Source organism: Pipra filicauda, unplaced genomic scaffold, assembly GCF_003945595.2.
Source record: "Pipra filicauda isolate LSUMZ 115617 unplaced genomic scaffold, ASM394559v2 scaffold1009_size58690_pilon, whole genome shotgun sequence".
Lineage (NCBI taxonomy): Eukaryota > Metazoa > Chordata > Aves > Passeriformes > Pipridae > Pipra > Pipra filicauda.
The window spans coordinates 32,582-58,673 of record NW_024103440.1 but is presented as its reverse complement, the minus strand read 5'-3'; the positions used below and the strand labels follow the sequence as shown (position 1 = coordinate 58,673).

General features: G+C 70.1%; 4 protein-coding genes and 1 long non-coding RNA gene across 7 annotated transcripts; 2 read left to right on the top strand and 3 right to left on the bottom strand.

The window, feature by feature from the left end:
* Window positions 1-64: 64 nt before the first annotated feature.
* LOC120322610 lies at window positions 65-2,201 on the bottom strand. Of its 2 annotated transcripts, none has more exons than XR_005562430.1 (3): window positions 1,859-2,201; window positions 1,093-1,211; window positions 65-176 (listed from the first exon to the last, which is right to left on the bottom strand). It is a non-coding gene; the product is annotated as an uncharacterized LOC120322610 (long non-coding RNA). The 2 variants fall into 2 exon arrangements; XR_005562422.1 differs by having other exon boundaries at window positions 1,093-1,216; window positions 1,859-1,910.
* A 6,121-nt stretch (window positions 2,202-8,322) lies between these two features.
* Window positions 8,323-11,916, bottom strand: ARL2 (ADP ribosylation factor like GTPase 2). Of its 2 annotated transcripts, none has more exons than XM_027750594.2 (5): window positions 11,826-11,916; window positions 11,082-11,192; window positions 10,256-10,418; window positions 9,274-9,354; window positions 8,323-8,604 (listed from the first exon to the last, which is right to left on the bottom strand). In XM_027750594.2, exons 1-5 carry the CDS (start codon window positions 11,888-11,890, stop codon window positions 8,470-8,472), a joined length of 555 nt encoding a protein of 184 aa, XP_027606395.1. In that variant the 5' UTR covers window positions 11,891-11,916; the 3' UTR covers window positions 8,323-8,469. The 2 variants fall into 2 exon arrangements, with proteins under 2 accessions (XP_027606395.1, XP_027606398.1); XM_027750597.2 differs by having other exon boundaries at window positions 10,295-10,418.
* Window positions 11,917-12,885: 969 nt separating this feature from the next.
* On the bottom strand, window positions 12,886-17,669 carry LOC114003537 (RNA-binding protein 4B-like). Its single transcript, XM_039378614.1, has 5 exons — window positions 17,604-17,669; window positions 16,735-17,156; window positions 14,296-14,988; window positions 14,150-14,225; window positions 12,886-13,009 (listed from the first exon to the last, which is right to left on the bottom strand). Exons 2-3 carry the CDS (start codon window positions 17,144-17,146, stop codon window positions 14,297-14,299), a joined length of 1,104 nt encoding a protein of 367 aa, XP_039234548.1. The 5' UTR covers window positions 17,147-17,156; window positions 17,604-17,669; the 3' UTR covers window positions 12,886-13,009; window positions 14,150-14,225; window position 14,296.
* A 101-nt stretch (window positions 17,670-17,770) lies between these two features.
* On the top strand, window positions 17,771-20,275 carry LOC113996650. Its single transcript, XM_039378422.1, has 4 exons — window positions 17,771-18,070; window positions 18,225-19,284; window positions 19,881-20,065; window positions 20,189-20,275. The coding sequence occupies exons 1-4, from the start codon at window positions 17,771-17,773 to the stop codon at window positions 20,273-20,275; spliced, it is 1,632 nt and encodes a 543-aa protein (XP_039234356.1).
* A 1,167-nt stretch (window positions 20,276-21,442) lies between these two features.
* CCS (copper chaperone for superoxide dismutase) lies at window positions 21,443-25,853 on the top strand. The gene is made up of 8 exons (XM_027737846.2): window positions 21,443-21,527; window positions 22,497-22,569; window positions 22,944-23,081; window positions 23,473-23,653; window positions 23,755-23,815; window positions 24,519-24,596; window positions 25,054-25,157; window positions 25,674-25,853. Exons 1-8 carry the CDS (start codon window positions 21,492-21,494, stop codon window positions 25,813-25,815), a joined length of 813 nt encoding a protein of 270 aa, XP_027593647.1. The 5' UTR covers window positions 21,443-21,491; the 3' UTR covers window positions 25,816-25,853.
* The last annotated feature ends 239 nt before the right edge of the window (window positions 25,854-26,092 follow it).

Genomic DNA, 26,092 nt, shown 5'->3' with positions numbered 1-26,092 from the left:
GGGGGGGCCATGGGAGGTTTTGGGGCAGTTTTGGGGTTATTTTGGGGGGGTCTCTCACCTGGGGAGGGGGTGCTGGGCTGGCTGGGGGTGGGGGAGCCCCCCCAGGGGGAGGGGGGGTTGGATCCGGGGTCCTCGGGGGTCTCGTCCAGGCTGAACATCCTCAGGACATGGCGGCACTGGGGGGGGGGGCCGGGGGGGTTCGAGGGGGGGGGTCCTGCACCCCCAAATCCCCCCCCCTGCCCTCCCCTCCCCAAAATTGGGGTCCTCCCAACCCCCCCCCCATTATCCCTCTCCTTTTTAGGGGGGTCCCAAACCCTGGGTGCCCCCCCCAATAGCCAGGGACCCCCCCCCCCTTGGACACCCCAAAACCGCCCCTTCCCCCCCCTCCTAAAAACGGAGCACCCCAAAAACTGCCCCACCCCCGGAAACGGCCCCACCCACACCCGGGGCCCCCCCAAACCGGCCTGGGGGCCCCCCACCCCCCTCCCCCAAAAACAGGGGTCTCCCCAGAACCCGGGACCAGCCCCCGGGGGGGGGGGGAGGGTCCCCCAAACCTGCTCCCCCCCCGGGACCCCCCAATTTCCACCCCCCCCAACGGGGGCACCCCAAAACCGCCCCCTCCCCCCCCCGGAAACGGGCCCCCCCAGATCGGGTTCCCCCAAAGGCCGTGTCCGACCCCCCCCCCCGAAATGGAACCCCCCGGGGACCCCAACCCTCCCTTCCCCCCCCCGGGACCCCAAAATTCCCCCCCCAACAGAGGGAAACCCCCAAAAAACACCCTCCCCCCCCGGAAACGGGTCCCCAATAACCGGGTCCCCCCCCCTTCAAACCCGTGTCCCCTCCCCCAACCCAAATCCCCTTCGAGGGGTCCCCCAAACCCCCTTTGTGTCCCCCCCCCCCGGGACCCCCCAAATCCCCCTTTCCCAAGAGGGACACCCCAAAACCGTCCCCCCCCTCATCCCCCCCGGAAGCGGCTCCCCCCAACCCGAGACCCCCAAACCCGTGTCCCCTCCCCTCCCCCAACCCTCCCCTCCCTCGGGGGTCCCAAAACCCCCCCCCGGGACCCCCCAAATCCACCCCCCCCTTCCCAACCTCGGGCTCCGCCGCCGCTCCCGGGTCCGACCGCGTCACCCGCCTGACTGACAGCGCGATCGGCCAATCAGCGCCGGGGATCCCCGTGACGTCAGCGAGACAGGCCCCTCCCCTTCGTCCTGCCCTCAAGTGGGCGGAGCCAAGAGCGGCGTCACCGCCCGGAGCCAAGATGGCGGCGACGTAAAGGGGGCGGGGCCACGTCATGGAGGCGGGGCCACGTCATGGAAGCGGGGGAGGGAGTGGGGGGGACCCCAAACCCCCCCCCGGGACCCAAAAGAGCCCCCCGAGCGCCCCACAACCGGCCCTGACCCCCAAAACCCCCCCCCGGTACCCCAACGAGCCCCCGGCGCCCCCAAAAACCGGCCCCTGACCCCAAACCCCCCCCCGGGACCCCAACTAGCCCCCGAGCGCCCCAAAACCGGCCCCGACCACCCAAAACACCCCCCGGGACCCCAAAGAGCCCCCGAGCGCCCCAAAACCGGCCCCTGACCCCTCAAAACACCCCCTGGGACCCCCAAATCCCCTCCCCAAGGATCCCAAAACCGGCCCCTGACCCCCCAGAACACCCCCTGGGACCCCCAGATAGGCCCAGTCCCTCCCAGTCCCTCCCAGTCCCCCAAAACCGGCCCCTTCCCCCCCACTGCCCCCCCCCTCGTTGGTGCCTCATGGAAAGGGCCGCGGGGCTGAACTGGGACCGTCCCAGTATCGACTGGGAGCGACCTCGGCCGCCCTTGGCCGGGCTGGGGGGGCGGAGGGGGGCACTTACACCAGTACAGGACCAGTAACACCAGTGCACACAGGACCAGCAGCACCAGTACAGGACCAGGAACAGCAGTACAGGAACACCAGTAATACCAGTACAGGGACACCAGTAACACCGGTACAGACAGACGAGATCACACCAGTACAGACAGAACCAGTAACACCAGTACAGGGACACCAATAACACCAGTACAGACAGAACTGGTTACACCAGTACAGAGACACCAGTGATCCCAGTACGGTTGGAACCAGTGTACCCAGTACAAGGACACCAGTGTAACCAGTACAGCCGGTGCTGATGGTTCCAGTACAACCAGTATAGATAGTGCCAGGACACCAGTACCACCAGTACAACCAGTAGAGAGACACCAGTACAGGGACACCAGTGTAACCAGTACAGAGACACCAGTGTAACCAGTACAGGTGACACCAGTACAACCAGTACAGAGACACCAGTACAACCAGTACAGAGACACCAGTACAGGGACACCAGTGTAACCAGTACAGGTGACACCAGTATAACCAGTCCAGGGACACCAGTGCCCCCAGTAGCTCCAGTCCGGCCCATCCGGGGGGAGGTCCGGGGGGTGGGGGGGGTCTGAGGGAGGGGGAATTGGGGGGGGGGGGGAGGGTCGGGTCACGTGACCGGCTGATGCGCTCGGGCCGATATAAAGAGCCGGGCCCGGATCAAAGCCCGGCACCGGATCGGACCGGATCGGATCGGACCGGACCGGACCGGATCGGACCGGGCCAAAGCGGGACTGGATCGGATCGGACCGGACCGGACCGGGCCAAAGCGGGACTGGATCGGATCGGACCGGACCGGATCGGACCGGATCGGATCGGATCGGACCGGATCGGACCGGGCCAAAGCGGGACTGGATCGGACCGGATCGGACCGGATCGGACCGGGCCAAAGCGGGACTGGATCGGACCGGATCGGACCGGATCGGACCGGGCCAAAGCGGGACTGGATCGGACCGGAGCGGCTCGGGGAGCGGGATAAGCCGGACTGGAGCAGGGACTGGGGCTGGAGCCGGGACCAGAACTGGGTCGGAACTGGGAACTGGGACTGCGGCGACCCCGGGACTGGAGCCCGGACTGGGGCGGGGGGAAGGGCCGGAACCGGATCGGACCGGAACCGGAGCAGGGACTGGATTAAGGACCGGAGCGGGATCCGACCCGAACCGGAGCCGGAGCGAGAGCAGAGCCGGGGGAGACCCGAGCCGGCCCCGGAGCAGCGGCTGGGCCCGGACTCGGGACCAGAACCGGATCGGACCAGAACCGGATCGGACCGGAACCGGATCGGACCAGAACCGGATCGGACCGGAACCGGATCGGACCGGAACCGGATCGGACCGGAACCGGATCGGACCAGAACCGGATCGAACCGGAACCGGATCGGATCGGAACCGGATCAAAGGCTGGGCCCGGATCAGGCACCGGATCGGGATTAAGGAGCCGAACCGGGCCGGGCCCGGGTTAAAACCGGGATCCGGATTAGACCCGAACCGGAGCCGGGACTGGAACCGGAGTAAGACCCGGAGCCGGATCCAGGCAGAGGCAGCGCGGGGGGGCCCGAGGGGAATCCGGGGGGGGTCCCCGGGGGTTCCCGGGGGGTTCCCGGGGGGTTCCCGAGGGGTCCCGGGGGGTCCGGGATGAGCGGGGGGCCCCCGCGGGGATCCCCCGTCCGGCACCGCCCCTCCCGGCGGGGGTCGCGGCCCGGGGGGGGGGTCGCGGGGGGGTCCCGGGGGGGGCCGGTGCCCCCCGGGAAGATGCAGCTGCTCGAGCGCTTCTTCACCCCCCCGGGCCCCCCCCCGGGGACCCCCTCGTCCTCCCCCTCCCTCACCTCCTGCTCCTGCTCCTCCTCCTCCTCCTCCGGGGGGGGCGAAGGCCCCTGCGGGGGCCCCCCCCCCCGCTCCCCCCCCCGCGGGGACCCCCGGAGGGACCCCCTGGGCTTCGGGGACCCCCTGGGGACGCTCGGGGACCCCCGGGGGGGGTCCCGCCTGCGCCGGGGGCTGAGCCGCAGCCACGAGGGGCTTCACCCCCCCGGGGACCCCCCCCCTGAGGGGACCCTCCGGGACATCCCGGACCCCCTCGGGGACATCCTGGGGACCCTCGGGGACGTCGCCGGCCCCCCCCGGGCCGCCCCCGACCCCCTCGGTGCCCACCGGCGGCGGGGGCCGCGCCGCAGCCGCCCCCCCCACCCCGGGGACCCCCCCGAGGGGGTCGGGGACGGCGCGGGGACCCCCGGGGACCCCCTCGGGGACCCCCTGGGGGGGACGTTCGGGGACATCCCCCGCGCCCCGGGGTCCCGCCTGCGCCGGGGGCTGAGCCGCAGCCACGAGGGGCTTCACCCCCCCGGGGACCCCCCCGCGGGGGAGGGGGGCGAGGGGGGGCCCCACTCGCACCCCCTCGCCCGTCGCCGGGGGGGGCCGAGCCGCCTCCGCCTGCCCGGGGGGCTCGGGGACAGCGCGGGGTCCCTGGAGCCCCTCGGGGACATCGAGGGCGCCTTCGGGGACCCCCCGAGATCCCCCCGGGGGGGCCCCCCCCGCCCTTACAGCCCCCCCCCCACCCCCCGGCGGGGGCAGAGCCACCTCCGCCTGCCCGGGGACCCCCCCGGGGGGCTCGGGGACCCCCCGGAACCCCTCGGGGACGTCGCGGGCGCCTTCGGGGACCCCCCGATGTCCCCCCGGGGGGGTCCCGTCCCCCCCCCCGGCTCTTACACCCCCCCTCGCCGCCGGGGGCCCGGCCGGGGGTCCGGGGGGGGGGCCCAGAGGGGGTGGGGGCGGCCAGGGGGGGGGGAGCGGGGGGGCTGATGCGGGAGCAGAGGAGGAGCAGAGGGGTGGGGGGGGGACACGAGATCGGGGGGAAGATAGGGGGGCCGAACCCCAGGCGATCGCGCGCTCGCTGGAGGCCGTGGGGGGGCCCCGGGGGGGGTCCCGCTTCTCCCGCTTCCTGGACGAGCTGACGCGGAGGGTCCTGAGCCCCGCCGAGCTGCGGGCGCTGGGGTGGCCCCCCCGCACCCCCCCCACCCCCCGAACTCCCCCCGGGAGCCCCCGGACCCCCCCCGGGACCCCTCGGACCCCCCCGGCAGCTCCCCGGGCTCCGGAGGGTCGGTGGGGGCCGGGGTCGCCCCCTCGGAGGGTCCCGGGGGGGTCCCCCCGGTTGGGCTCGGGGTCCGCCGCCCCCCAGGGGGGGGGGCAGGGCCCCCCCGGGGCGGGGCTGGAGGAGGAGGAGGAGGAGGAGGAGGAGGATGAAGAGGAGGACGAGGAGGAAGATGAGGGGGGGCAGGTACGGACGCGGGGGGGCCTTTTTGGGGGGAGGGGACACACTTTGTGTCACCCTCGGCCCCTTTCGAGGGGGGGTCACACCCGGGTCCCCCCCACAGGAGCCGGGGGCGACCGGAGGCGCCGGGGCAGCGACCGGGTGAGTTTGGGGTCCCGGGTTCAGTTTTGGGGGGTCCCGGGGCGGGGTTGGGTGATCCTGGGTCGGCCGGGGGTGAGGGGGGGGGATCTACGGGGTGGTTTGGGGGTCTCGGGTCATTTTTGGGGATTCCTGGGTCAATTTGGGGGTTTCCGGGGTCGGTTTGGGGGGGGGTCCAGAGTCACTTTTGGGGGGTTCCGGGGCGGTTTTGGGTGGTCCTGGATCGATTTTGGGGGTCCCGCGTCACTTTTGGGGGGGGTCTCCCATCACTTTGGGGATGCCGAGGCTGTTGGGGGGGGGGGGGTGGTCGCGGGTCAGTTTTGGGGATTCCTGGGTCAATTTGGGGGTTTCCGGGGTCGGTTTGGGGGGGGTCCAGAGTCACTTTTGGGGGGTTCCGGGGCGGTTTTGGGTGGTCCCGGGTGGATTTCTGGGGGTCCCGCCTGGGTTCTGGGGGGTCCCTGGTCCGTTCCGGGGGTCCCACAGCCCCGTTCCCCCCCCAGCCCCCCCCCGGCCCGGGCGGAGCTGGACGCGCTGCGGGAGCGGATGGACAGGTGAGGGGCGGGGCCTCTCGGGGACACGCCCACGCGGGGGCGGGACATGACAAGACACGCCCACGTGGTGGGGCCAAACAGAGCACGCCCACACCGATCGATGGGTGGTGCCCTGTGGGCGTGGCTTGGTGTGGCCACACCCCCCACAGGGCGGGGGCTCGGGTTCTCTCAGTGCCCCCCCCGGTGCTCCCCCAGTACTCCCAGTGCTCCCAGTCCCTTCCAGTCCGTCCCAGTGCTCCCAGTCAATCCCTCCCAGTGCTCCCAGTCCCTTCCAGTCCGTCCCAGTGCTCCCAGTGCCCTCTCAATCCCTCCCAGTGCTCCCAGTCCTTCCCAGTGCCCTCCCAGTCCCTTCCAGTCCGTCCCAGTGCTCCCAGTGCCCTCTCAATCCCTCCCAGTGCTCCCAGTCCTTCCCAGTGCCCTCCCAGTCCCTCCCAGTCCCTTCCAGTCCGTCCCAGTGCTCCCAGTGCCCCCAGTCCCTCCCAGTGCTCCCAGTGCCCCCCAGTCCTTCCCAATCCCTCCCAGTTCCCCCAGTGCCCTCTGGGTGCTCCCAGTCCCTCCCAGTGCTCCCAGTGCCCTCTCAATCCCTCCCAGTGCCCTCCAGTCCCTCCCAATCCTTCCCAGTGCCCTCCCAGTGCCTCCCAGTGCCCTCCAGTCGCTCCCAGTCCTTCCCAGTGCCCTCCCAGTGCCTCCCAGTGCCCTCCAGTCGCTCCCAGTCCTTCCCAGTGCCCTCCCAGTGCTTCCCAGTGCCCTCCAGTCCCTCCCAGTCCTTCCCAGTGCTCTCCCAGTGCCCTCCCAGTCCTCCCAGTTTGCTCCGCAGGCTGCAGGACGATTACGCGCGCTCGCGGCGGCTGAACCGGCTGCTGGAGGAGCGGCTCTCGGGGCTGGTGAGGGGGCGGGGGGGCCCGGGGGCATTAAAGGGGGGGTCCCAGGAGTTTTGGGGGTCCCGGGGGGGGGTTCAGGGGGGTCCCTGGAGGGTCCCGAGGTTTTCTTTTGGGGAGGGGGGTCCCAAGTTTCGGGATCGCGGGGTTTTATTTTGGGGGGGGGGGGGGGCCCACGGGGTTTTAGAGACGGTCCGACGGGGTCTCCGCGCTGTGGGGGGGTCCCAACGCTTTGGGGGGTTCCCAACCCTTTGGGTGGGGGGTCTCAGCGCTTGGTGGGGGTCCCCACCACTTTGGGGGGGGGTCTAGGCTTTGGGGGGGTCCCAACACTTTGGGGGGGGGTCTCAGCGCTTTGAGGGGTCTCAGCGACTTGGGGGGGGTGGTCCCGGGGATTTGGGGGTGTCCCGGGGGGGGGATCCCAACACTCTGGGGGGTCCCGGTGGCCTTGGGCAGTCCCGGGGGGTCCCGGGGATTTTGGGGGGGGTCCCGGGGGGGTCCCGGTTTTTGGGGTGACCCGTCTTTTGGGGGGGGGTCAGGCCCAGGCCATGGCCCTGGAACGAGCCGCCCTGAGCCGACACGTGGCCGAGGTGCTGCAGAGGGTCCTGGGGGCCCCCCCCGCGCCCGAGACCCCCCCCAGGGACACGGTGAGGGGGGGGGGGGCGCTGGGGGGGTCCTCTGGGGGAGGCACAACACCCCAGGGGGTGGGGGTGTGATGCTGGGGGGGGTTTAAGGGGTGACATTGGGGGGGTGACATTATGGGGGTCCCGTGGGGGGGTATTTTGGGGGGTGGGGGGACATTGGGGGGGTTAAGGGGGTGATTTGGGGGGGCTGGGGGTGGTAAAAGGGGGGGGTTAAGAGGGGTCTCTTTATGGGGGTTAAAACTGGGGGGGGCAGTGACCCTGGGGGGGGCCTTGATGGGAAGATATTGGGGGGGACATTTGGGGGTCCCATGGGGGGGGTCTTACAGGGGGGGCATTGGGGGGGTTAAGGGGGGTCTCAGGGGCCTTTTGGGGGGGTAAAATTCGGGGGAGGGGGGTTGGGACCCTGCGGGGGGGCCTTGAGGGGTCATTATGGGGGGGGACATTATGGGGGTCCCGGGGGGGGCATTGGGGGGGTTAAAAGGGGGGTCTGGGGGGGTTAATGGGGGACTTGGGGGTCGGTACCATGGGGGGGGGGGTGACCCTACCTCGGGGTGACCCCCCCGTGACCCCCCCAGGTGGTCACGTGGGGTCGGACCGAGGAGGAGGAGGAGGAGGAAGAGGGGGAGGGGCCTCTGCTGCCCCCCCCCGCCTTCAGGGACCCCCCGGGGGGGGCCCTGCCCTGACCCCCCACCCCAAATCTACCCCTGGAGCCCCCAATAAAGCAACGAGACCCCCCCTGACCCCCCCCCGTGGGGCTGAGTCGATTCTGAGGGGCCCCAAAGTGCCTGGAAATCCCCCCAAAACTGCCCCGGGGAGCCCAAACCTGCCCCAGACCCCCCCAAACTGAGCCAGGGACCCCCAAAACTGCCCCAATCCCCTCCCCCGACTGCCCCGGGGACCCCCAAAACCATCCCCAGGCACCCCCAGAGACCCTGAAACCACCCCAAACTTGCCCAAAAACTGCTCCAGGGACCCCCAAAAACACCCCCCGGGGCACCATCCAGGGGCACTTTAATGGCACGAGGAGGGGGCACATCCCCCCAGAGCCCCCCAGAATCCCCCTAAACTGCCCCAAATCTTCCCGGGGGGGGGCTGGGGGGGGTTCCCCGGGGTGGGGGGTCAGTCGGGGGGGCACAGACGCCCCCCGATGTTGTCCAGGAGCCAGTCCAGGCCGGGCAGGAGGTCCCGGCCCGTGAAGGCCGAGCAGCCCTGGATGCGCCAGCGGTGGCTGCGGATGGAATCCAGGTCCAGGGCCTGGAAAAACGGGAAAAGGGGGGGTCAAAGGGTCTGGGGGGGGTCCCGGGGTCGGGACCACCCCCAACTACCCAAGGAAAAGGGGTATGAGGGGGCAAATCGGGGGGTTGAGGGGGGAATTGGGGGTTTGGGGGGGCAAATTGGGGGTTTGAGGGGGAAATTGGGGGTTTGGGGGTCCCAAGGGGATCCAGAGGGGGGTGGGAGGGATGGAATCCAGGTGCAGGGCCTGGAAAAACAGGAAAAAGGGGGGGTCAAAGGGCCCGGGGGGGGTCCCAGGGGTCAGGACCACCCCCAACTCAACCCAAACAGGGGTTTGAGGGAGGAAACTGGGGGACTGGGGGGTCCCAAGGGGATCCAGAGGAGGGTTGGGGAGGATGAAATCCGGATCCAGGGCCTGGAAAAGGGGGAAAGGGGGAGTTTTGGGGGGTCGAGGGGGGTCCCAGGACTTGGGAGTCCCAGTTTCAGGGGGTCTCTGTTCTGGGAGTCTCTGTTTTGGGGTTCCCTTCTTTTGAGATCCCCGTTTGGGGATCCCTTTTTTGGGGTCCGTTTTGGGGTCCCATTTTGGGTCCCTGTCTGATGACCCTGTTTTGGGGGGTCCCCTTTTTGAGGTACCTGTCTGATGGCCCTGTTTTGGGGTCCCTGCTTTGGGGGGTCCCCTTTTTGGGGTACCTGTCTGATGGCCCCGGCCGGCAGCGCCCCGGGCAGGTCCTGTTTGTTGGCGAACACGAGCAGGGTGGCCCCGGCCAGGCGCTGGTTCGGGGGGACACAGAGGCGGTGTCACCCCCCTGCTGGGCCCCCACAACACCCCTGTCTCCCCCCACGGCCCCTCCGTGACCCCCGTGGTCCCACAGCCCCGTGCCCGGGTCCCCAGCGGCCCCCTGGCCGTGACACCCCTGGCCCTGCATCCCCCCACACCTCATTGGCCCCTGGTCCCACATCACCCTCATGTCCCCCCCCATCACCCCCATGTCCCCCATGTCCCCCCCCATCACCCCCATGTCCTCCATGTCCCCCCCCATCACCCCCATGTCCCCCATGTCCCCCCCATCACCCCCATGTCCTCCATGTCCCCCTCCCTCCCTCCTGTCCCCCCTGTCCCCAGGGGTGTCTGCCATGCCCCCCGTGTCCCTGACTCTGTGCCCACTGTCCCTGTGTCCCCAGGGGTGTCCCCAGTGTCACCTCCTCCCAGAGCAGAGGCCACAGTCGCTGCTGTCCCCCCCCTCCCCGTGTCCCCCACGTCCCCAGTGTCCCTCTGGGTGTCCCAATGCCCTTCAGGGGTGTCCCCAGTGTCCCCCACGTCCCCAGCGATGTCTCCCATGTCCCCGACATCCCTGGTTGTGGCCCCATGGCCCCGGGGGTGTCCCCCATGGCCCCAGGGGTGTCCCCCATGACCCCAGGGGTGTCACCATGTCCCCCATGTCCCCAGGGGTGTCCCCGTGTCCCCAGGGGTGTCACCTCCTCCCGGAGCAGGGCGTGCAGCTCGGCGGCGCAGACCTGCAGGCTCTGCCTGTCCCTGCTGTCCCTCTGTCCCCCCATGTCCCCAAGGGTGTCCCCATGACCCCCTGTCCCCAGGGGTGTCCCCATGCCCCCCATGACCCCAGGGGTGTCCCCATGCCCCCCCTGTCCCCAGGGGTGTCCCCAGGGGTGTCACCTCCTCCCGGAGCAGGGCGCGCAGCTCGGCGGCGCAGACCTGCAGCCGCTGCCGGTCGCTGCTGTCGACCACCCAGACGAGCCCGTCGGTGCTCTCGAAGTAGTTGCGCCAGTAGGAGCGCAGGGAGCTCTGCCCGCCCACGTCCCACACGTGCAGCTGGAACCTGGGGGGGCACCGGGGTCAGCCACGGGGGCAGCAGGGGGGCATGGGGGTCGCTGGGGGCAGGGGGGTCATCAACGGGGTCAACACGGCCAACAGGGGGTCATTGGGGGCATCGGGGGCATCGACGGGGTCAGCACGGGGTCATTGGGGGCATCAGGGGCATCAATGGGGTCAACACGGGGTCATTGGGGTCGTGGGGGTCACCAATACAGTCAACACGGCCAACATGGGGTCACGGAGATCACCACCATGGCCATGACCACCCCCATGACCAGCACTGTGACCATCACCATGGCCACTGCTGTGACCACCATCAGGGCCACCCCGGCCACCAGCGGGACCAACGTGGCCACCAAGGCCACCACAACCTCCATGGCCACCGCCACGGCCACCACAAGCCTCAAGGCCACCGTGACCATCAGCGACAGGCCACCGCCACGGCCATCATGGCCTCCAGCATGACCACCATGGCCACCAGCACAACCGGCGTGGCCACCAAGGCCATCACGGCCACCATGGCCGTCCCCACGGCCACCACAAGCCTCAAAGGCCACCATGGCCACCGTCTCCATAACTCGCGTGGCCACCACCACCCGCCGCCCCCTCCCCCTTTCCATGGCCACGCCCACCCCTTGGCCCCGCCCACCCCCGTGGCCCCACCCACCCGCGGTGCTCGAGGGTCTTGATGTTGAAGCCGAGGGTGGGGGAGGTGCCCCCCACGTCCTCCCCGTTGAGCCGCTTCAGCAGCGTCGTCTTCCCGGCGTTGTCCAATCCCCTGCGAGGGGCGGGGCCTCAGGGCACGCCCACCCCATGGACGTGCCCAAAGCCCCGCCTCTTGTAACTGGACCCGCCCACACTGACTGCCCACGCCCCTTCAATTGGCCCCTCCCACTCACCGACCACACCCTTGTCCTCAGGCCCCGCCCTTCCAATGGGCCCCACCCCATTGGCTTCTCCTGCAGCTCCGCCCCATCTGACCACACCCCTTTCTACAGGCCCCTCCCAGTGAGTCCTCCCTTAGCCACACCCCTTTCCTTAGCCCCACCCACCAGTGACCCTGTCCCAGTAGACTCCACCCCCAAGAGGCCCCGCCCACAACACAATCTCAAAGCTCCACCCACTAGAGGCCCCACCCACTCACCTGTACAGACACACCCACATAGGCCCCACCCCTTCATGACCCACCCCCCATCCCAAGGCCCTGCCCCCATAGGCCCCGCCCCTCTTCCTAAGAGACCCCCACCCCCTCAAGAAGACCACGCCCCTCATCCTCATCTTCCAGGCCCCGCCCACAGCACCAGCGGCCCCCGTCCCACCCCCTGAGACCCTGTCCTGGCCCCTCCCCCACCATCAGGCCCCGCCCCCGCTCCCTCCAGGCCCCGCCCCTCCCCACGGAGGCCCCGCCCACAGCACGAGCAGCCGCAGTTCTCGCTCCTTCTCGCGCATCTTCTTCAGGATCGTGAGCAGCCCCATGGCGGCCGCGCGCGCCGGGCCGCGCCCCTTCCCGCCACGCCCCCTTTGGGCCCGCCCACCCCTCCTCTGATTGGCCCCCCCCGCCGCCTCAGGCCCCGCCCCGCGCCGCTCATTGGCGCGCGCCGTCCCGCTTCTCCTCGGGCACTTCCGGGTGCGCGGCCCCGGCGCTCGGCGCCCCCTGGCGGGCTGGAGGACCGCGGGCCGGGGAGGGGGCGGACCCCGGAGCCGGGGAGTCCCGGGGGAGGGTTTGGGGGTCCCGAGGGGGTTCCTGGGGGGGTCCCACATCATCCCGCCCTCCCCGCCATGGCCGCCCGACGCCTCCTCTTCCTCCTCCTGCTGCTGCTGCTGCCCCCGGCCCTGCCCGACGCCCCCGCCCCCGGCTGCCACCTCCGCTGTAAGAGCCGGGGGGAGCCCCGGGACCCCCAACACCCCCGGGACCCCCAACATCCCTTGAGACCCCCAACACTCCCCTGGGACCCCCCCAACCTCCGCCAGGACCCTTCAACCTGCCGTGGGACCGCCCACACAACACCAACGCCCCGCTCCTGTGCCCCGCCCCCTTCGCTCCCCCACCCAGTCCCCCCCCACTCCAGGGGTCCCTGAGCCCCTCCCCACCCTCTGTCCCGCCCCATTTCAGGGGTCCCCGTTCCCCTCCCGCCGTGGGGGGGGCGGGGCCGGGGGGGCGGGGCGAGTCGCGTGCCGGCCCCCGCCCCCTGCTCGAAGTCGGTGGGCGCCCCCTGTTGGCCGAGGCGCGGTGCTGCACTATGGACCACGTGACCCAATCTTTGCTTAATTTGCATAACCACACCCCTTTTGCCCGAACACCCCCTTCCTCCAGCCGGATTGGCCGACAGCGCAGTTCATTTGCATTCGCCCCGCCCCTCCAGTCGTTTTGCATATTCCGCGCGGGTTTTGTATCCAGCGCCGCTCTGATTGGTCGGGGATCGCCCCGCCCCTCCAGACCCCGCCCCCAGGAACGACCCCAGGCTTCGAAATTCGGTGAAAACGTTTATTTTGGTGGAAAACGGGCGGGCGAGGCCGGGGGGCATCCGGGGGGAGCGCCCTACAAAAAGGGGGGGCTCGGGCGGGGGGGGGACACGGCTCCGTCCGGGGCCACACCTGGAAGAGAGCGGAGAGGTGAGAGGGGTGGGGGGACAGAGACATGGGGACACGGGGACAGGGGGACAGGGGACACGGGGACATGGGGACAGGGACAGGGGACATGGGGACAGGGGACAGGGGGACAGGGGGACACGGGGACAGGGGGACAGGGGACATGGGACACGGGGACAGGGACAAGGGACATGGGGACAGGGGACACGGGGACAGGGGACAGGGGGACACAGGTCCAGGGAACACGGGGACGGGGGGACCGGGGACATCGGGACAGGGGACAGGGGGACACGGGGACAGGGGGACACGGGACACGGGGACAGGGGGACACGGGGACAGGGGACACGGGGACAGGGGGACAGGGGGACAGGGGACAGGGGGACAGGGGGACAGGGGACACGGGGACAGGGGGACAGGGGACACCAGGCTGCTGGGAAAGCAGGACACAGGGACACCCAGACATGGAACACCCGGACACGGGGACACCGGGACACGGGGACACCCTGACATGGACACACTGGACAAGGGGACACCCAGACATGGGGACACCCTGACACGGACACACTGGACAAGGGGACACCCAGACATGGGGACACCCTGACATGGGACACCCAGAGACGGGGACACCCTGACATGGACACACTGGACATGGGACACCCGGACATGGGACACCCGGACATGGGACACCTGGACATGGGACACCCGGACATGGGACACCCAGATGCCAGGACACAGCGGTGACAGGGCCTGCTCCAGCAGGGAAAGGGGTGTCCTGGTGACAGGGGAGGGACAACGAAGTGACAGGAGGAGGGACACGATGGTGACGGGGGGGACACGATGGTGACAGGGAGGGTGGGACACGGTGGTGACAGGGGAGGACACAATGGTGACAGGAGGAGGGACACGATGGTGACAGGGAGGGGGGGACACGGTGGTGACAGGAGGAGTGACATGATGGTGACGGGGGGACATGGTGGTGACAGGGAGGATGGGACATGGTGGTGACAGGGAGGGGGGACACGATGGTGACAGGGAGGATGGGACATGGTGGTGACAGGGAGGGGGGACACGGTGGTGACGGGAGGGACATGGTGGTGACAGGGAGGGGGGGACACGGTGGCAGCAGCGACCCGGGGCACGTCTGACCTGACGCGGCGTCGGCGTCCGGGGGCCGCGAGGCCACGGCGACGGCGGCGAGTGCCGGGGGGGCTCCGCGGCGATCCTGGGGGGGAGAGGCCGTTACCGAGCGCGGGGGCCGCGGCCCCGCGGGGGTCGGCGCCGCCGGCGCTCACCTCAGAAGGCGGAATAGCGCGCCCGCTCCCCGTAGGGGTCCCGCTCGAAGCGCTGCAGGTCGTAGAGCGAGGCCCGGGCCACCGAGGAGACGGGCGAGAGCTGGCCGCGCTCGTACGTGTACGCCTCTCCCACGGTGCTGGCCGCGGCGGCCGTGCGGCGCAGGGGGCTCCTGTCCCGGGTGTAATAGGTGGAGGAGGCGGCCGCCGCGGCGGCGGTGGCGGCGGCGGCGACGGCGGCCGCCGCGCCCGGGGTCGGCAGCAGCGCTCGGTCGTACGCGTCGAGGGCGGCGGGGAGGCGGCCGGCCATGGCCGTGGTGGCGGCCATGGCCGAGGACTGGACCTGGGAGTACTGGGCGTACTGGGAGTACTGGGCCATGGTCTGCTCCGCGTAGGCGTCGTACGCGGAGGCCGTGGCGTAGGAGCGGACGCGGTAGCGCTTGTAGTAGTCGGCCATCCCGCCGTAGGCCTCATCGTAATACACGGTCTCCCCATAGCCCGCGGCGTAGGGAGCGCGCACGGCTCCGTACTGCTCGTTATAGGCCTCGGCAAAGTCCGCCACTTGCCCCGGGCGATCGACGGGGCACTCCTTAGACCAGTGCCCCTCCTTCCCGCAGCGGTAGCAGCCGCTCTTGTCTCCCATCCCGGGCGCCGTCCGCAGCCGGCTGGTGGACAGCTGCACGCGCATCCGCTTGCCTTGGGGAGAGGGAGACCCGACGTCACCCGCCGGCGCCGCGACGCGGGGTCCCCGGGGCTGCCACGGCACCGGCACCGTGCTACAGTGACCCCCAGAGCTGCCACGGGCACCGGCACCGTGCTCAGGGTCCCCGGGGCTGCCACGGCACCGACACCGTGCCCAGGGTCCCTGGGGCTGCCACGGGCACCGGCACCGTGCTACAGTGACCCCCAGAGCTGCCACGGCACCGGCACCGTGCTACAGTGACCCCCAGAGCTGCCACGGGCACCGGCACCATGCCCAGAGTCCCCCAGAGCTGCCACGGGCACCGGCACCGTGCTCAGGGTCCCCGGGGCTGCCACGGGCACCGGCACCGTGCTACAGTGACCCTCAGAGCTGCCACGGCACCGGCACCGTGCCCAGGGTCCCCAGAGCTGCCACGGGCACCAGCACCGTGCTACAGTGACCCCCTGAGCTGCCATGGGCACCGGCACCATGCCCAGGGTCCCTGGGGCTGCCACGGGCACCAGCACCGTGCTACAGTGACCCCCTGAGCTGCCATGGGCACCAGCACCATGCCCAGGGTCCCCTGAGCTGCCACGGGCACTGGCACCATGCCCAGGGTCCCCTGAGCTGCCATGGGCACCGGCACCATGCCCAGGGTCCCTGGGGCTGCCACGGGCACCGGCACCGTGCTACAGTGACCCCCCAGATACCCCCCCAGCACTGGCATCACGGGGTCCTGCAGAGCTGTCCCTGGCACTGCCCCCTGGGACCCCCAGAGCTGCCCCGGCACCGGCACCGAGGAACTGGGGGCAGCTGCAGGTTCAGCTCTGAGTGGGACCCCCAGGAAGAGCCACAAGGGCGGGCCTGGGGACACGTGGCCCAGCCAGGGGAGGGACACTTGGGGACAGGGCAGGAGGTGACAACCCCCAGACATTGCCGTGCACACACTGGGGGGGTCCTTGGCTCAGGGTCCCTCCTCAGAGACTCCCCCTCGAGCTGTGATTTTGCCATTTCATTGCTGCACCCAGATTAAATTATTTTAAAGGTCGGGGTGTCTGAGGCCCCCGAGAGCTGCCCCCAGCACTGGCACTGTGCCAAGGGACCCCTGAGAGCCAGGACCGGGCCACGGGGTCCCTGAGACCCATCCCTGGCACTGTGAGACCCCCAGAGCCAGCCCTGGCACCGCTGAGGGCGGGGAGGAACAGGACCCGCCTGGGTGGGCACCAGCAGCAGCAGCAGGGGCTCCCCGTGGTCCTGGGCAGGAGTTGGGGGGCAGAGGAGCCGCCCTGGCAGTGTCTGGGCACGGCAGCAGCGTCGGGCTGTGACTCCCAGCCTCAGTTACCGTTATCACCCCGTTTCCCCCCAAATTCCGGCCGCACAGGGACACCGCTGGTCCCACGAGGAGGCCCCAGGGGCAGAACCTGCCCCAAACCCGCCGGTTTTGGGGCAAACGCTCCAGAATTCCTCACAAAGCGGGCGCCGTGGAGCCGCTCTGCCCCGACACGGAGCCACCACGGGCACGGCCCCGGGCACGGCCCGGGCTGCAGAACCGACACCGGCCGAGGGACACGGGGAGGGGACACAGCACCAACAGTCCCCACCGAGCCGATAAGACCATAAGAGGCACCAAACGGCCCCGGACGCCGCGGCAGCTGCGGCACCGAGGTGATTTTGGTGACACCCGGATCCGGCCGAAACCCCCCGGAGCGGCACCTCCACCCCCCCCCGCCCGGCCCGGCGCTCCCCGAGCCCGAGCTCACCCTGGAACTCGGTGTTGTCCAGCCCCCGGATGGCCTCCACCGCGTCCTCCGCCCGCTCCATGTGCACGAAGGCGTAGTCCTTGACGATGTCGCACTCGATGACGGGGCCGTACTCCTCGAACTTGGCGCGCAGCTCCAGGTTGGTGCAGGCGGGGCTGATGTTGCCCACGTGCAGCTTGGTGGAGGCCTTGCTCTTGTTCTTGCTGGCCTCCACGTTGATGCAGACGCCGTGCAGCTTGTGGTGGTGCAGGTTGCGGATGGCGTCCTCGGCCGCCGTCTTGTCCTCGATGTGCACGAAGCCGTAGTTCTTGATGATGTCGCACTCCAGCACCTTCCCGTACTGCTCGAACAGGGAGCGGATCTCCTGCTCCGTCGCCTCCCGCGGCAGGTTCCCGATGAACAGCTTCACCATCGCGACCCGCCTGCGGCGCCGGGGGGGGAGAGGGGCGGCCGGTGAGATCCCCCGAGCGCCCCCAGCTCCGCGGGGAGGGTCTGGAGCAAAGCCCCCAAACCGTCCCCAGCTCCACGGACGCGGCTCGGTGGGACCCTCAGAGCACCCCCGCCCCCACAGAGAGGGGCTGGAGCGAAGCTCCCCCACGCCAGGGAAGGGGCAGCTCAGGGAGACCCCCCCGGAGCACTCCCAGCTTTGCAGAGAGGGGCTGGAATAAACCCCCCACGCCGGGGAAAGGGCGGATCGGTGAGACCCCCAGGGCACCTCCGGCCGCGGGGACTCGTCCTGCCCCCCATCCCCCGTCCCGTTCCCCTCCACAGACTGCGAAGCCTCGGCCCGGCTCCGGCGCTCCCCCATCCCGCTCCCGGTGCCCCCCCGGCCCCTCCCGGTCTTCTCCCGGTGCTCCCCCCTCTCTCACCGCGTCCCCCCCTCGCTCCGGGACTCGGTGGCGGCACCGGCGACAAAATGGCGGCGACCGCCTCACGCGAGGCCCCGCCTCCCGCGCGCGCTGATTGACCCGGACCGGCGGGACGGCGGCGCGCGATTGGCCGAGGCAGAGCGAGGCCCCGCCCAGATCCGGGCAGGATGGCGTCATGCACAAAGCGCTCCCGCCAGAGGTGCGTCGCGCCGGAAGTGACGAATGCGAGGCGGGGCCTCGGGGAGGGCGTGGCGGCAGTGTCGACCAATCGGAGCGCGGGGGAGAGGCGGGGTCTGGAGGCGCCGCGGGGCCGGAGGGGCCGGGACAGACCGGGATCGAGAGGGATCGAACAGCACCGGGACAGGGAGCGGGACAGGGACAGAGATCGATACAGGGACCGGCCGGGACAGGGATCGACCGGGAACGGCCAGCACCGGGACCGACAAGGATCCACCAGACAGGGATCGGTACCGACAGAGACAGGGCTGGGCCCCGCCCCTTCTCCGCGGCCCCGCCCCATCAGTGTCTGCCCTGCCCCTCCCGCTTTAACCCCTCAATTGGACACACCCCTCTTTCGTTGACTCCGCCCCATTCTTTCGACCCCGCCCACTCTCAACGAAGCCCCGCCCCCCAATGTCCCACGCGGTGCTTCTGCTGCGGCGGCTGCGAGGCCGGAACCGGGACCGGGACCGGGATAAGGATCGGGATCAGAACCGGGATCGGGATCGGGATCAGAATCAGAACTGGGACCGGGATGGGGATCGGGACTGGGATCAAGATCAGAACCGGCAGCGGGATCAGGGCCAGGACCGTGACCGGGATTGGGATCAGAACCGGGATCGGGACCAGGACTGGCACCAGGACCAGCACCAGGACTGGCGTCAGGACCGTGACCGAGACCAACCCCAGGCCCGGCACCAGGATTGGGATCAGAACCAGCCCCACGACCGGGACCAGCACCGGGGGCAGGAGCACGACCCTCACCCCGCTCCCTCCCCGCCGACCGGGGGGTCCCTCCCCGCCCCGAACCCGACCCGCTCCCCCCGGCGCTGCCGCCGCCGCCGCCGCCGCCCGTACCCGGCGCAGCGGGTGTACCGGGCGCGCCGCTCCTTCCTGGAGCTGAGCGAGGAGCAGGCGCTGCGGCGCTGCCGCCTGGACCGCGCGGCCATCGCGGCGCTGTGCCGGGAGCTGGGCTCGGACCTGCAGAGCCTCACGGGCCGCAGCCACGCGCTGCCCGTGGCCGTCAAGGTCACGTCGGCGCTCGCCTTCCTGGCCTCGGGCTCCTTCCAGACGGCGTCGCGCCTCAGCACGGGCATCAGCCAGTCGGCCATGTCCAACTGCCTGGCGCAGTTCCTGGCGGCCCTGCAGCGCCGGGCCCCCCGGTTCATCGCCTTCCCGCCCGCCCCGGCGCCCGCCGCGGAGCCGCCGGCGCTGCCCGGCGTGCTGGGGCTGGTGGGCGCCATGCACGTGGCGCTGCGGGCGCCGGCCGAGGATGAGCCGCTCTTCCGCAACGCCGGCAACTTCCACTCCATCAACATGCAGGTGGTCTGCGACCGCGCCGGCGCCATCACCAACGTCGTGGCCAAGTTCCCGGGGTCGTGCCCCAACGCCGCCGTCCTGGAGAACTCGGCCCTCGCCCGGCTCATGGAGGGGGCGCGGCCCGAGGGGGTCTGGCTGCTGGGTGAGGGGGGGTCTGGGGGTCCGGGGGGGGTCCTGGGGGGGGGTCCCGGGGTGAGGGGGTGTCCTGGAGAATTCAGCTCTGGCAGAAGGTGCCACCGAAGGCTCGGGGTTGACCTGGGAGGGTCTGGGGGTGGCCTTGGGGGTCTCAGGGTTAAACTGGGGGTCTCAGGGTGACCCTGGGGGTCTGGGGGGGGTCTCAGGGTGATCCTGGGGGTCTGGGGGGGTCTCAGAGTGACCCTGGGGGTCTGGAGGGGTCTCAGGGTGATCCTGGGGGTCTAGGGGTGGCCTTGGGGTTAACCTGGGGGTCTGGGGGATCTCAGAGTGACCTTGGGGACCTGGGGTTGGTCTTGAGGGTCTCAGGGTTAACCTGGGGGTCTCAGGGTGACCCTGGTGGCCTTGGGGGTCTCAGGGTTAACCTGGGGGTCTGGGGGGTCTCAGGGTTAACCTGGGGGTCTGGTGGGTCTCAGGGTTAACCTGGGGGTCTCAGGGTTACCCTGGGGGGTCGGGGGGTCTCAGGGTTAACGTGGGGGTCTCGGGGTGACCCGGGGGGTGCCCCCGTCGCTCCGGGGGTGCCCTGACCCCGCCGTGCCCCCCCAGGTGACCACGGATACCCCCTGAAGCCGTGGCTGCTGACGCCGATCGAGGGGGCGCGGGGGGCGGCCGAGCTGCGCTACAACGCCCTGCACGCCCGGACCCTCGGCCCCCTGCGCCGGACCCTGGCGCGGCTGCGGCGCCGCTTCCGCTGCCTGGCGGGCGGGGGGCTGCAGTACACCACCCCCCAGGTCTGCCAGATCTTCATGGCCTGCTGCATCCTGCACAACATCGCCCTGCGCCGCCGCCTCCCCCTCGAGCCCCCCGAGGGGCTCCCCCCGCCCCCCACGGGGCCCCCCGAGCCCCCCCCGCAGCCCCCCCCGCCACCCGGCCCGGGGGCCCGCGAGGGTCGCGCCGTGAGGGCCCGGCTGGTGCAGCGGGTCCGGGAGGGGATGGGCTGAGGGGGGGCCGGGGGGGTGAGTGCGGGGGCTCTGAGGGTCCTGAGCTGGGTTTGGGGGGAACTGAGAGTCTGGGGGGTTCGGAGCCCTTTGGGGGGGTTCTGAGCCCTTTGGGGGGATCCTGAGCTGGGTTTGGGGGGAACTGAGAGTCTGGGGGGGTTCTGAGCCCTTTGGGGGGATCCTGAGCTGGGTTTGGGGGCTCTGAGAGTCTGGGAGGGCTCTGAGCCCTTTGGGGGGGGTCCTGAGCCCCGGTTTTGGGGGGGGCTCTGAGAGTCCCTTTGGAGGGTGGGGTCTGATCCCCAATCTGGGGGCTCTGATCCCAAATTAGGGGGGCTGATCCCCAACTTGGGGGGGTCCCTAAGCCTTTTGGGGGGGTCTAGACCTTTATTGTGAGGGGTCCTGAGCCTCCTGGGGGGGTCCCTGCCGTGTCCCCCCCCATGGTCCCGATTTTGGTGCTGCCCCTTTCCCTGCCCCCCCCCCCCCCCGATGTGTCTGTGCTCTTTTTTGGGTGAATAAAGTGGTTTTTTCAACCGTTTATTGCCCCGCGGCGTTTTGGGGGTCCCGGGGGAGTGGTTCGGGGGGGCTTTGGGGTCTCCCCGTTGGGTTTTGCTGAGGGGGGGCTCCGGAGAGGGGTGTCGGTCATTTTGGGGGTCCCTGTGCTGGCAGTGGAGGCCCCCAAGCCCCTCACCCAGAGGATTTGGGGGTCCCTGTGGGCGGGATGAACCCCCCGACATCTGCGGCCCTCCCCACACCCCCACGGGGAAACCCAGTGTGCCCCCTGGGGCCCCCAAACACCCCTGGGGACCCCCAAAACTCCACCGCACCCCACGGGACTCCCCCTTTCCCCCCTCAGCTCCCACAAACCCCTTCGGACCCCCCCAAACCTCCCCCGAGTCCCCCCAAGCCCCCCAGGCCTCCTCCTTGAGCCCCCCAACCCACTCGCCCCCCCCCCCCAATCCTCCCCGGGCCTCCCAACCCCCCCCCGAGTCTCTCACCTCCCCCTCCCGGGCCCCTCAAGCTCCTTTCGGGCTCCCCAAAAGCTCCTCGGGGTCCCTCAAGCCCCCCCGGGCCTATTTCGGCCCCGCGCCGTTGCCATGGCGACAGGACGCCGGAAGTGGCGCTCCAGGCAAATCCTTCCCCCCCGGCGGTGCGGCCGCGATAACGGTCCGACCCCCCCCGGCGGTGCCCGCGGGAGGTTCCGGGGGCAGAGTCCGCGGCCATGGCGGAGCCGGAGGGGCCCGGGAGCAGCTGCAGGGTCGGGACCCCCGGGGGGGCACGGGGGGCTCGGGGAGGGGGGCACGGCGGGGCCGGGGGTGCGGGGAGAGGGGCCGGGGGTGCGGGGAGCCGGGAACGGCGCGTTTGGGGGTGCGGCGCTTCCCGGGGAACCGGGAATTGGGGTTCCGGGTCCATGATGTGGGAGATTTGGGGGCGCAGAGACCCTTCTGGGGCAGTTCTGGGGGTGCAGGGCCCCGGGGGACCAGGGTTTGGGGTTCCGAGTCCATGATGTGGGAGATTTGGGGGCGCAGAGACCCTTCTGGGGCAGTTCTGGGGGTGCAGGGCCCTGGGGGACCAGGGTTTGGGGAGGGCAGAGGCCTTTCTGTGGGAGTTTTGGGGGTGTGAGACCCCTTACAGAGAAGTTGGGGGGGTTCACACCCCCCTCCTCCCGTTCTCGGGGTGCTGAGCCCCCTTTCCCCCCATTTTTTTGGTGCTGACCCCCATTTTTTCGGTCCTGACCCCTCCTTTTCCTCCCCATTTTTTGGGTGCTGACCCCCATTTTTTGGGTGCCGACCCCCATTTTTTGGGTGCCGACCCTCATTTTTGGGTGCTGACCCCCATTTTTTGGGTGCTGATCCCCATTTTTGGGTGCTGACCCCCATTTTTTAGGTGCTGACCCCCATTTTTTGGATGCTGACCCCCATTTTTTGAGTGCTGACCCCCATTTTTTGGGTGCTGACCCCCATTTTTTGAGTGCTGACCCCCATTTTTTGGATGCTGACCCCCATTTTTTAGGTGCTGACCCCCATTTTTTGGGTGCTGACCCCCATTTTTTGAGTGCTGACTTCCATTTTTTGAGTGCTGACCCCCATTTTTTGGGTGCTGATCCCCATTTTTTGGGTGCTGACCCCCATTTTTTGAGTGCTGACCCCCATTTTTTGGTGCTGACCCCCATTTTTTGGATGCTGACCCCCATTTTTTGGGTGCTGACCCCCCCTTTCCCCCCCAGCTGGAGTTCGCGGTGCAGATGAGCTGCGGGGGCTGCGCTGACGCCGTGAGGGCGGCGCTGGAGGGGACCCCAGGTGAGACCCCCCCAGGAATTTAGGGACCCCCCCAGGAATTTAGGGACCCTCCTTGGATTTGGGGACCCCCCCCCAGGGATTAGAGACCCCCTCGGGTTTGGGGACCCCCTGACCCCCCCTTGTGTGTCCCCCCCAGGGCTGACTCCACTGGAGCTGCTCCCCCAGGGTTTGGGGACCCCCTCCAGGGTTTGGGGACCCCCCCAGTGTTTTGGGGAGCCCCCAAGACCCCCTTTTGTGCCCCCCAGGGGTGACTCCACTGGAGCTGCTCCCCCAGGGTTTGGGGACCCCCCCAGTGTTTTGGGACCCCCCCCAGGGTTTGGGGACCCCCTCCAGGGTTTTGGGGACCCCCCAAGACCCCCTTTTGTGCCCCCCAGGGGTGACGCTGCTGGAGCTGCTCCCCCAGGCCCAGTCCGTGCTGGTGGAGACCTCCCTGGGGGCCGAGCGGGTGCAGGAGCTGCTGGAGAATTCGGGGTGCAGGGCCGTGCTCAAGGGCATGGGGGGCTCCCCTGACGGTGAGGGGGGGTCACAGGGGGGGTTTGGGGGTGCAGGGCCGTGCTCAAGGGCATGGGGGGCTCCCCTGACGGTGAGGGGGGGTCCTGGGGGGTCACAGGGGGGGTTGGGGTGGGTCAGTGAGCGGTTTGGGGGATCATAGGGGGGTTCAGGGGGGGTCACAGAGGGGTCTGGGGGTGACAGGGGGAGTTTTGGGGGAGGTTTTGTGGTCCTGTGGAGGGGATTTTGGGGTGTTGGGGGTGTTTTTGGGGTCCTTGTGGGAGGTTCTGGGGTCCCTGGGGGGCTGTTGGGGGTGTTTTTGGGGTCCTCGTGGGAGGTTTTGGGGTCCCTGGGGGCTGCCCTGGGGTCCCCGGGGTGTTTTTGGGGCTCCCTACCCTGACCTGCCCCCCCCAGCGCCCCCCGGGGGTGCAGCCGTGGCGGCCCTGGGGGGTCCCGGGGGGGTCCGGGGGCTGGTTCGGTTCCTGCAGGTCTCCCCCGGGCGCTGCCTCGTGGACGGGGCCCTGTCGGGGCTCCCCCCGGGCCCCCACGGGCTCCACGTCCACGAGTTCGGGGACCTGTCGGACCCCTGTGACAGGTACCGGGGGGCTGGGGGGGCCTGGGGGGGGGAGGAAACACGGGGACCCCCCGATTCACCCCCTGGGACCCCCCGATTCACCCCCTGGGACCCCCGAACAGCTGCGGGGGGCACTTCAACCCCGACGGGGAGACCCACGGGGGACCCCAGGACCAGCACAGGGTGAGCTGGGGGGGGCCTGGGAGGGTGTGGGGGGGTCAGTGAAGGGTTTGGGGGGGCCATGAGGGGTTGGGGGGGCCATGAGGGGGTTTGGGGGGGGCCTGGGGGGCAGTGAGGGGGTTTGGGGGGGCATGGTGGGGGGGCCATGAGGGGTTTGGGGGATCTCTGGGGGGGCAGTGAGGGGGTCTGGGGGGGCCATGAGGGGTTTGGGGGGTCTCTGGGGGGGCAGTGAGGGGGTCTGGGGAGGCTCTGGGGGTGTTGGGGGATTCTTTCAGGGGGTTCTTGGTGTCCCTGAGGGGCTCGGAGGGGGGTCTTTGAGGAGTTTGGGGGGGGGGGAGAGCGTCTCTGATGGGTTTGAAGGGGCTCCCTTGGGGTCGGGGGGGGCTCTGTGGGGTCTGGGGGGCTCCCTGGGGTCAGGGGGGGCTCTGTGGGGTCGGGGGGGGCTCTGTGGGGTCGGGGGGGCTCCCTGGGGTCGGGGGGGGCTCTGTGGGGTCGGGGGGGCTCCCTGGGGTCAGGGGGGGCTCTGTGGGGTTGGGGTCACTCTGTGGGTTTGGGGGGCTCCCTTGGGGTCAGGGGGGGCTCTGTGGGGTCGAGGGGGCTCCCTGGAGGTTTGGGGGGACTCTATGGAATTGGAGGGCACTCTGTGGGTTTGGGGGTCTCCCCGGGGGTCTGGGGGGGGCTCCTGGACCCCCCCTCACCCCCCCAGCACGCCGGGGACCTGGGGAACATCTGGGCGGACGCCGAGGGCCGAGCGCGGTTCCGCATCGAGGACCCCCGGCTGAAGGTGGGCAAGGGGGGTCTGGGGGGGTCTGGGGGGGTCTGGGGGTCACCCCCTCCCAGGGCTGCACCCCATGGCCGGGGTGGGGGGTCTGACCGTGGTCACATGGGGGGGAATGCCATGATTTTGGGAGGGGGCTCCTGACCCCAGTTCTGTGTCTGGGGGGGTCGGGGTTGTACCCCATTAATGGGGGGGGTCTGACCCCAATTCTGTGTCTTTGGGGTGATCTGGGTTGTACCCCATTAATGGGGGGGGGGGTCTGACCCAGTTCTGTGTCTTTGGGGGGATCTGGGTTTACCCCATTAATGGGGGGGGGTCTGACCCAGTTCTGTGTCTTTTGGGGGTATCTGGGTTGTACCCCATTAGTGGGGGGGGTCTGACCCAGTTCTGTGTCCTTTGGGGGTATCTGGGCTGCCCCCCCCCTGCTCTAGGGGGGTCCTGACCGCCCCCCAACCCCCCCCAGGTCTCGGACATCATCGGCCGCTCGGTGGTGGTGGCCCAGGGCGAGGACGATCTGGGCCGGGGGTCCCACCCCCTGTCCCCCCTCACCGGCAACTCGGGGCCGGGGTGAGCCCGGGGGGGCCGGGGGGGCGTCTGGGGGTGTTTTGGTGGGATTTGGAGGGGATTTGAGGGGCTCTGGGGGGGAGTTGGGACGGGTTCGATGGGGGTTTGAGGGAAGGTTTGTTTGAGGGGTTTGGGGGGTGTTTGGAGCGGGTTTGGGGGGGTGTCTGGGGGAAGCTGTGAGGGGTTTGGGGGGGGATTTGGGGGAATGTTGGGGGCTCCTTGGGGGTGTTTTGGGATGGTGTTTGGGGCTGTTGAGGTGTTTGGGGGGTGTTGGGGTGTTCGGGGGGTGTTTTGAGAGCTTTGGAGGGAGATTTGGGGGGGATGTTTGGGCCTTTTTGGGGGGTGTTTGGGGGGCCTGGAGGGGTTTGGGGGAGTGTTCGAGGGGATTTCTGGGGGGTTTGGGGGGGTGTTTGTGTGGGGGTTGGGGGGGATTTGAGATGGGAGTTTGGAGGGTGTTTGGGCGGATCTGGGGAGGTGTTCGGGGGGTGTCTGGGGGCTGACCCTCCCCGTGCCCCCCAGCCTGGCCTGTGGTGTGGTGGCTCGGGCCGCCGGACTCTTCCAGAACCCCAAACGCGTCTGTTCCTGCGACGGCGTCACCCTGTGGGAGGAGCGCGACCGGAGCAGCGCCACCCCCGCGGGGACCCCCGGCCCCCACCTCTAGGAGGACGCGGGACCCCAATAAACGCCCCTCGCTCTGCAGCCGATGCGGATTTTGGGGGGGGGGGGCGAGCGGCGGCTCCTTTAAGAGGGGGCGTGGCCTGATGTAGAGGGGCGTGGTTCGATGGGGGTGGGCGGGGCTACAGCGCGGCGGGAAAAGAGCGGGCGGAGCGATGCGCACACGGCACGCAGAGGGGGCGGTGCGCACGGCACGCAGGCGCGCTGAGGAGAGGGCGGTGCGCACGGCACGCAGGCGCGCTGAGGGGAGGGCGGTGCACACG

Excerpts from the sequence above, each read along its gene's own strand:
- LOC114003537 (XM_039378614.1), bottom strand. The coding sequence starts at position 17,146 with ATGGTGAAGCTGTTCATCGGGAACCTGCCGCGGGAGGCGACGGAGCAG. Across the intron at positions 14,989-16,734 it reads GGACAACACCGAGTTCCAGG|GCAAGCGGATGCGCGTGCAG; the intron begins GTGAGCTCGGGC and ends CCTCTCCCCAAG.
- ARL2 (XM_027750594.2), bottom strand. The coding sequence starts at position 11,890 with ATGGGGCTGCTCACGATCCTGAAGAAGATGCGCGAGAAGGAGCGAGAA. Across the intron at positions 11,193-11,825 it reads GAACTGCGGCTGCTCGTGCT|GGGATTGGACAACGCCGGGA; the intron begins GTGGGCGGGGCC and ends CGCCCCTCGCAG. Across the intron at positions 10,419-11,081 it reads AAGACCCTCGAGCACCGCGG|GTTCCAGCTGCACGTGTGGG; the intron begins GTGGGTGGGGCC and ends GTGCCCCCCCAG.
- LOC113996650 (XM_039378422.1), top strand. The coding sequence starts at position 17,771 with ATGGCGTCATGCACAAAGCGCTCCCGCCAGAGGTGCGTCGCGCCGGAA. Across the intron at positions 19,285-19,880 it reads CGAGGGGGTCTGGCTGCTGG|GTGACCACGGATACCCCCTG; the intron begins GTGAGGGGGGGT and ends GTGCCCCCCCAG. Across the intron at positions 20,066-20,188 it reads TGCAGTACACCACCCCCCAG|CCCCCCCCGCCACCCGGCCC; the intron begins GTCTGCCAGATC and ends CCCCCCCCGCAG.
- CCS (XM_027737846.2), top strand. The coding sequence starts at position 21,492 with ATGGCGGAGCCGGAGGGGCCCGGGAGCAGCTGCAGG. Across the intron at positions 24,597-25,053 it reads TCGAGGACCCCCGGCTGAAG|GTCTCGGACATCATCGGCCG; the intron begins GTGGGCAAGGGG and ends AACCCCCCCCAG. Across the intron at positions 25,158-25,673 it reads ACCGGCAACTCGGGGCCGGG|CCTGGCCTGTGGTGTGGTGG; the intron begins GTGAGCCCGGGG and ends CGTGCCCCCCAG.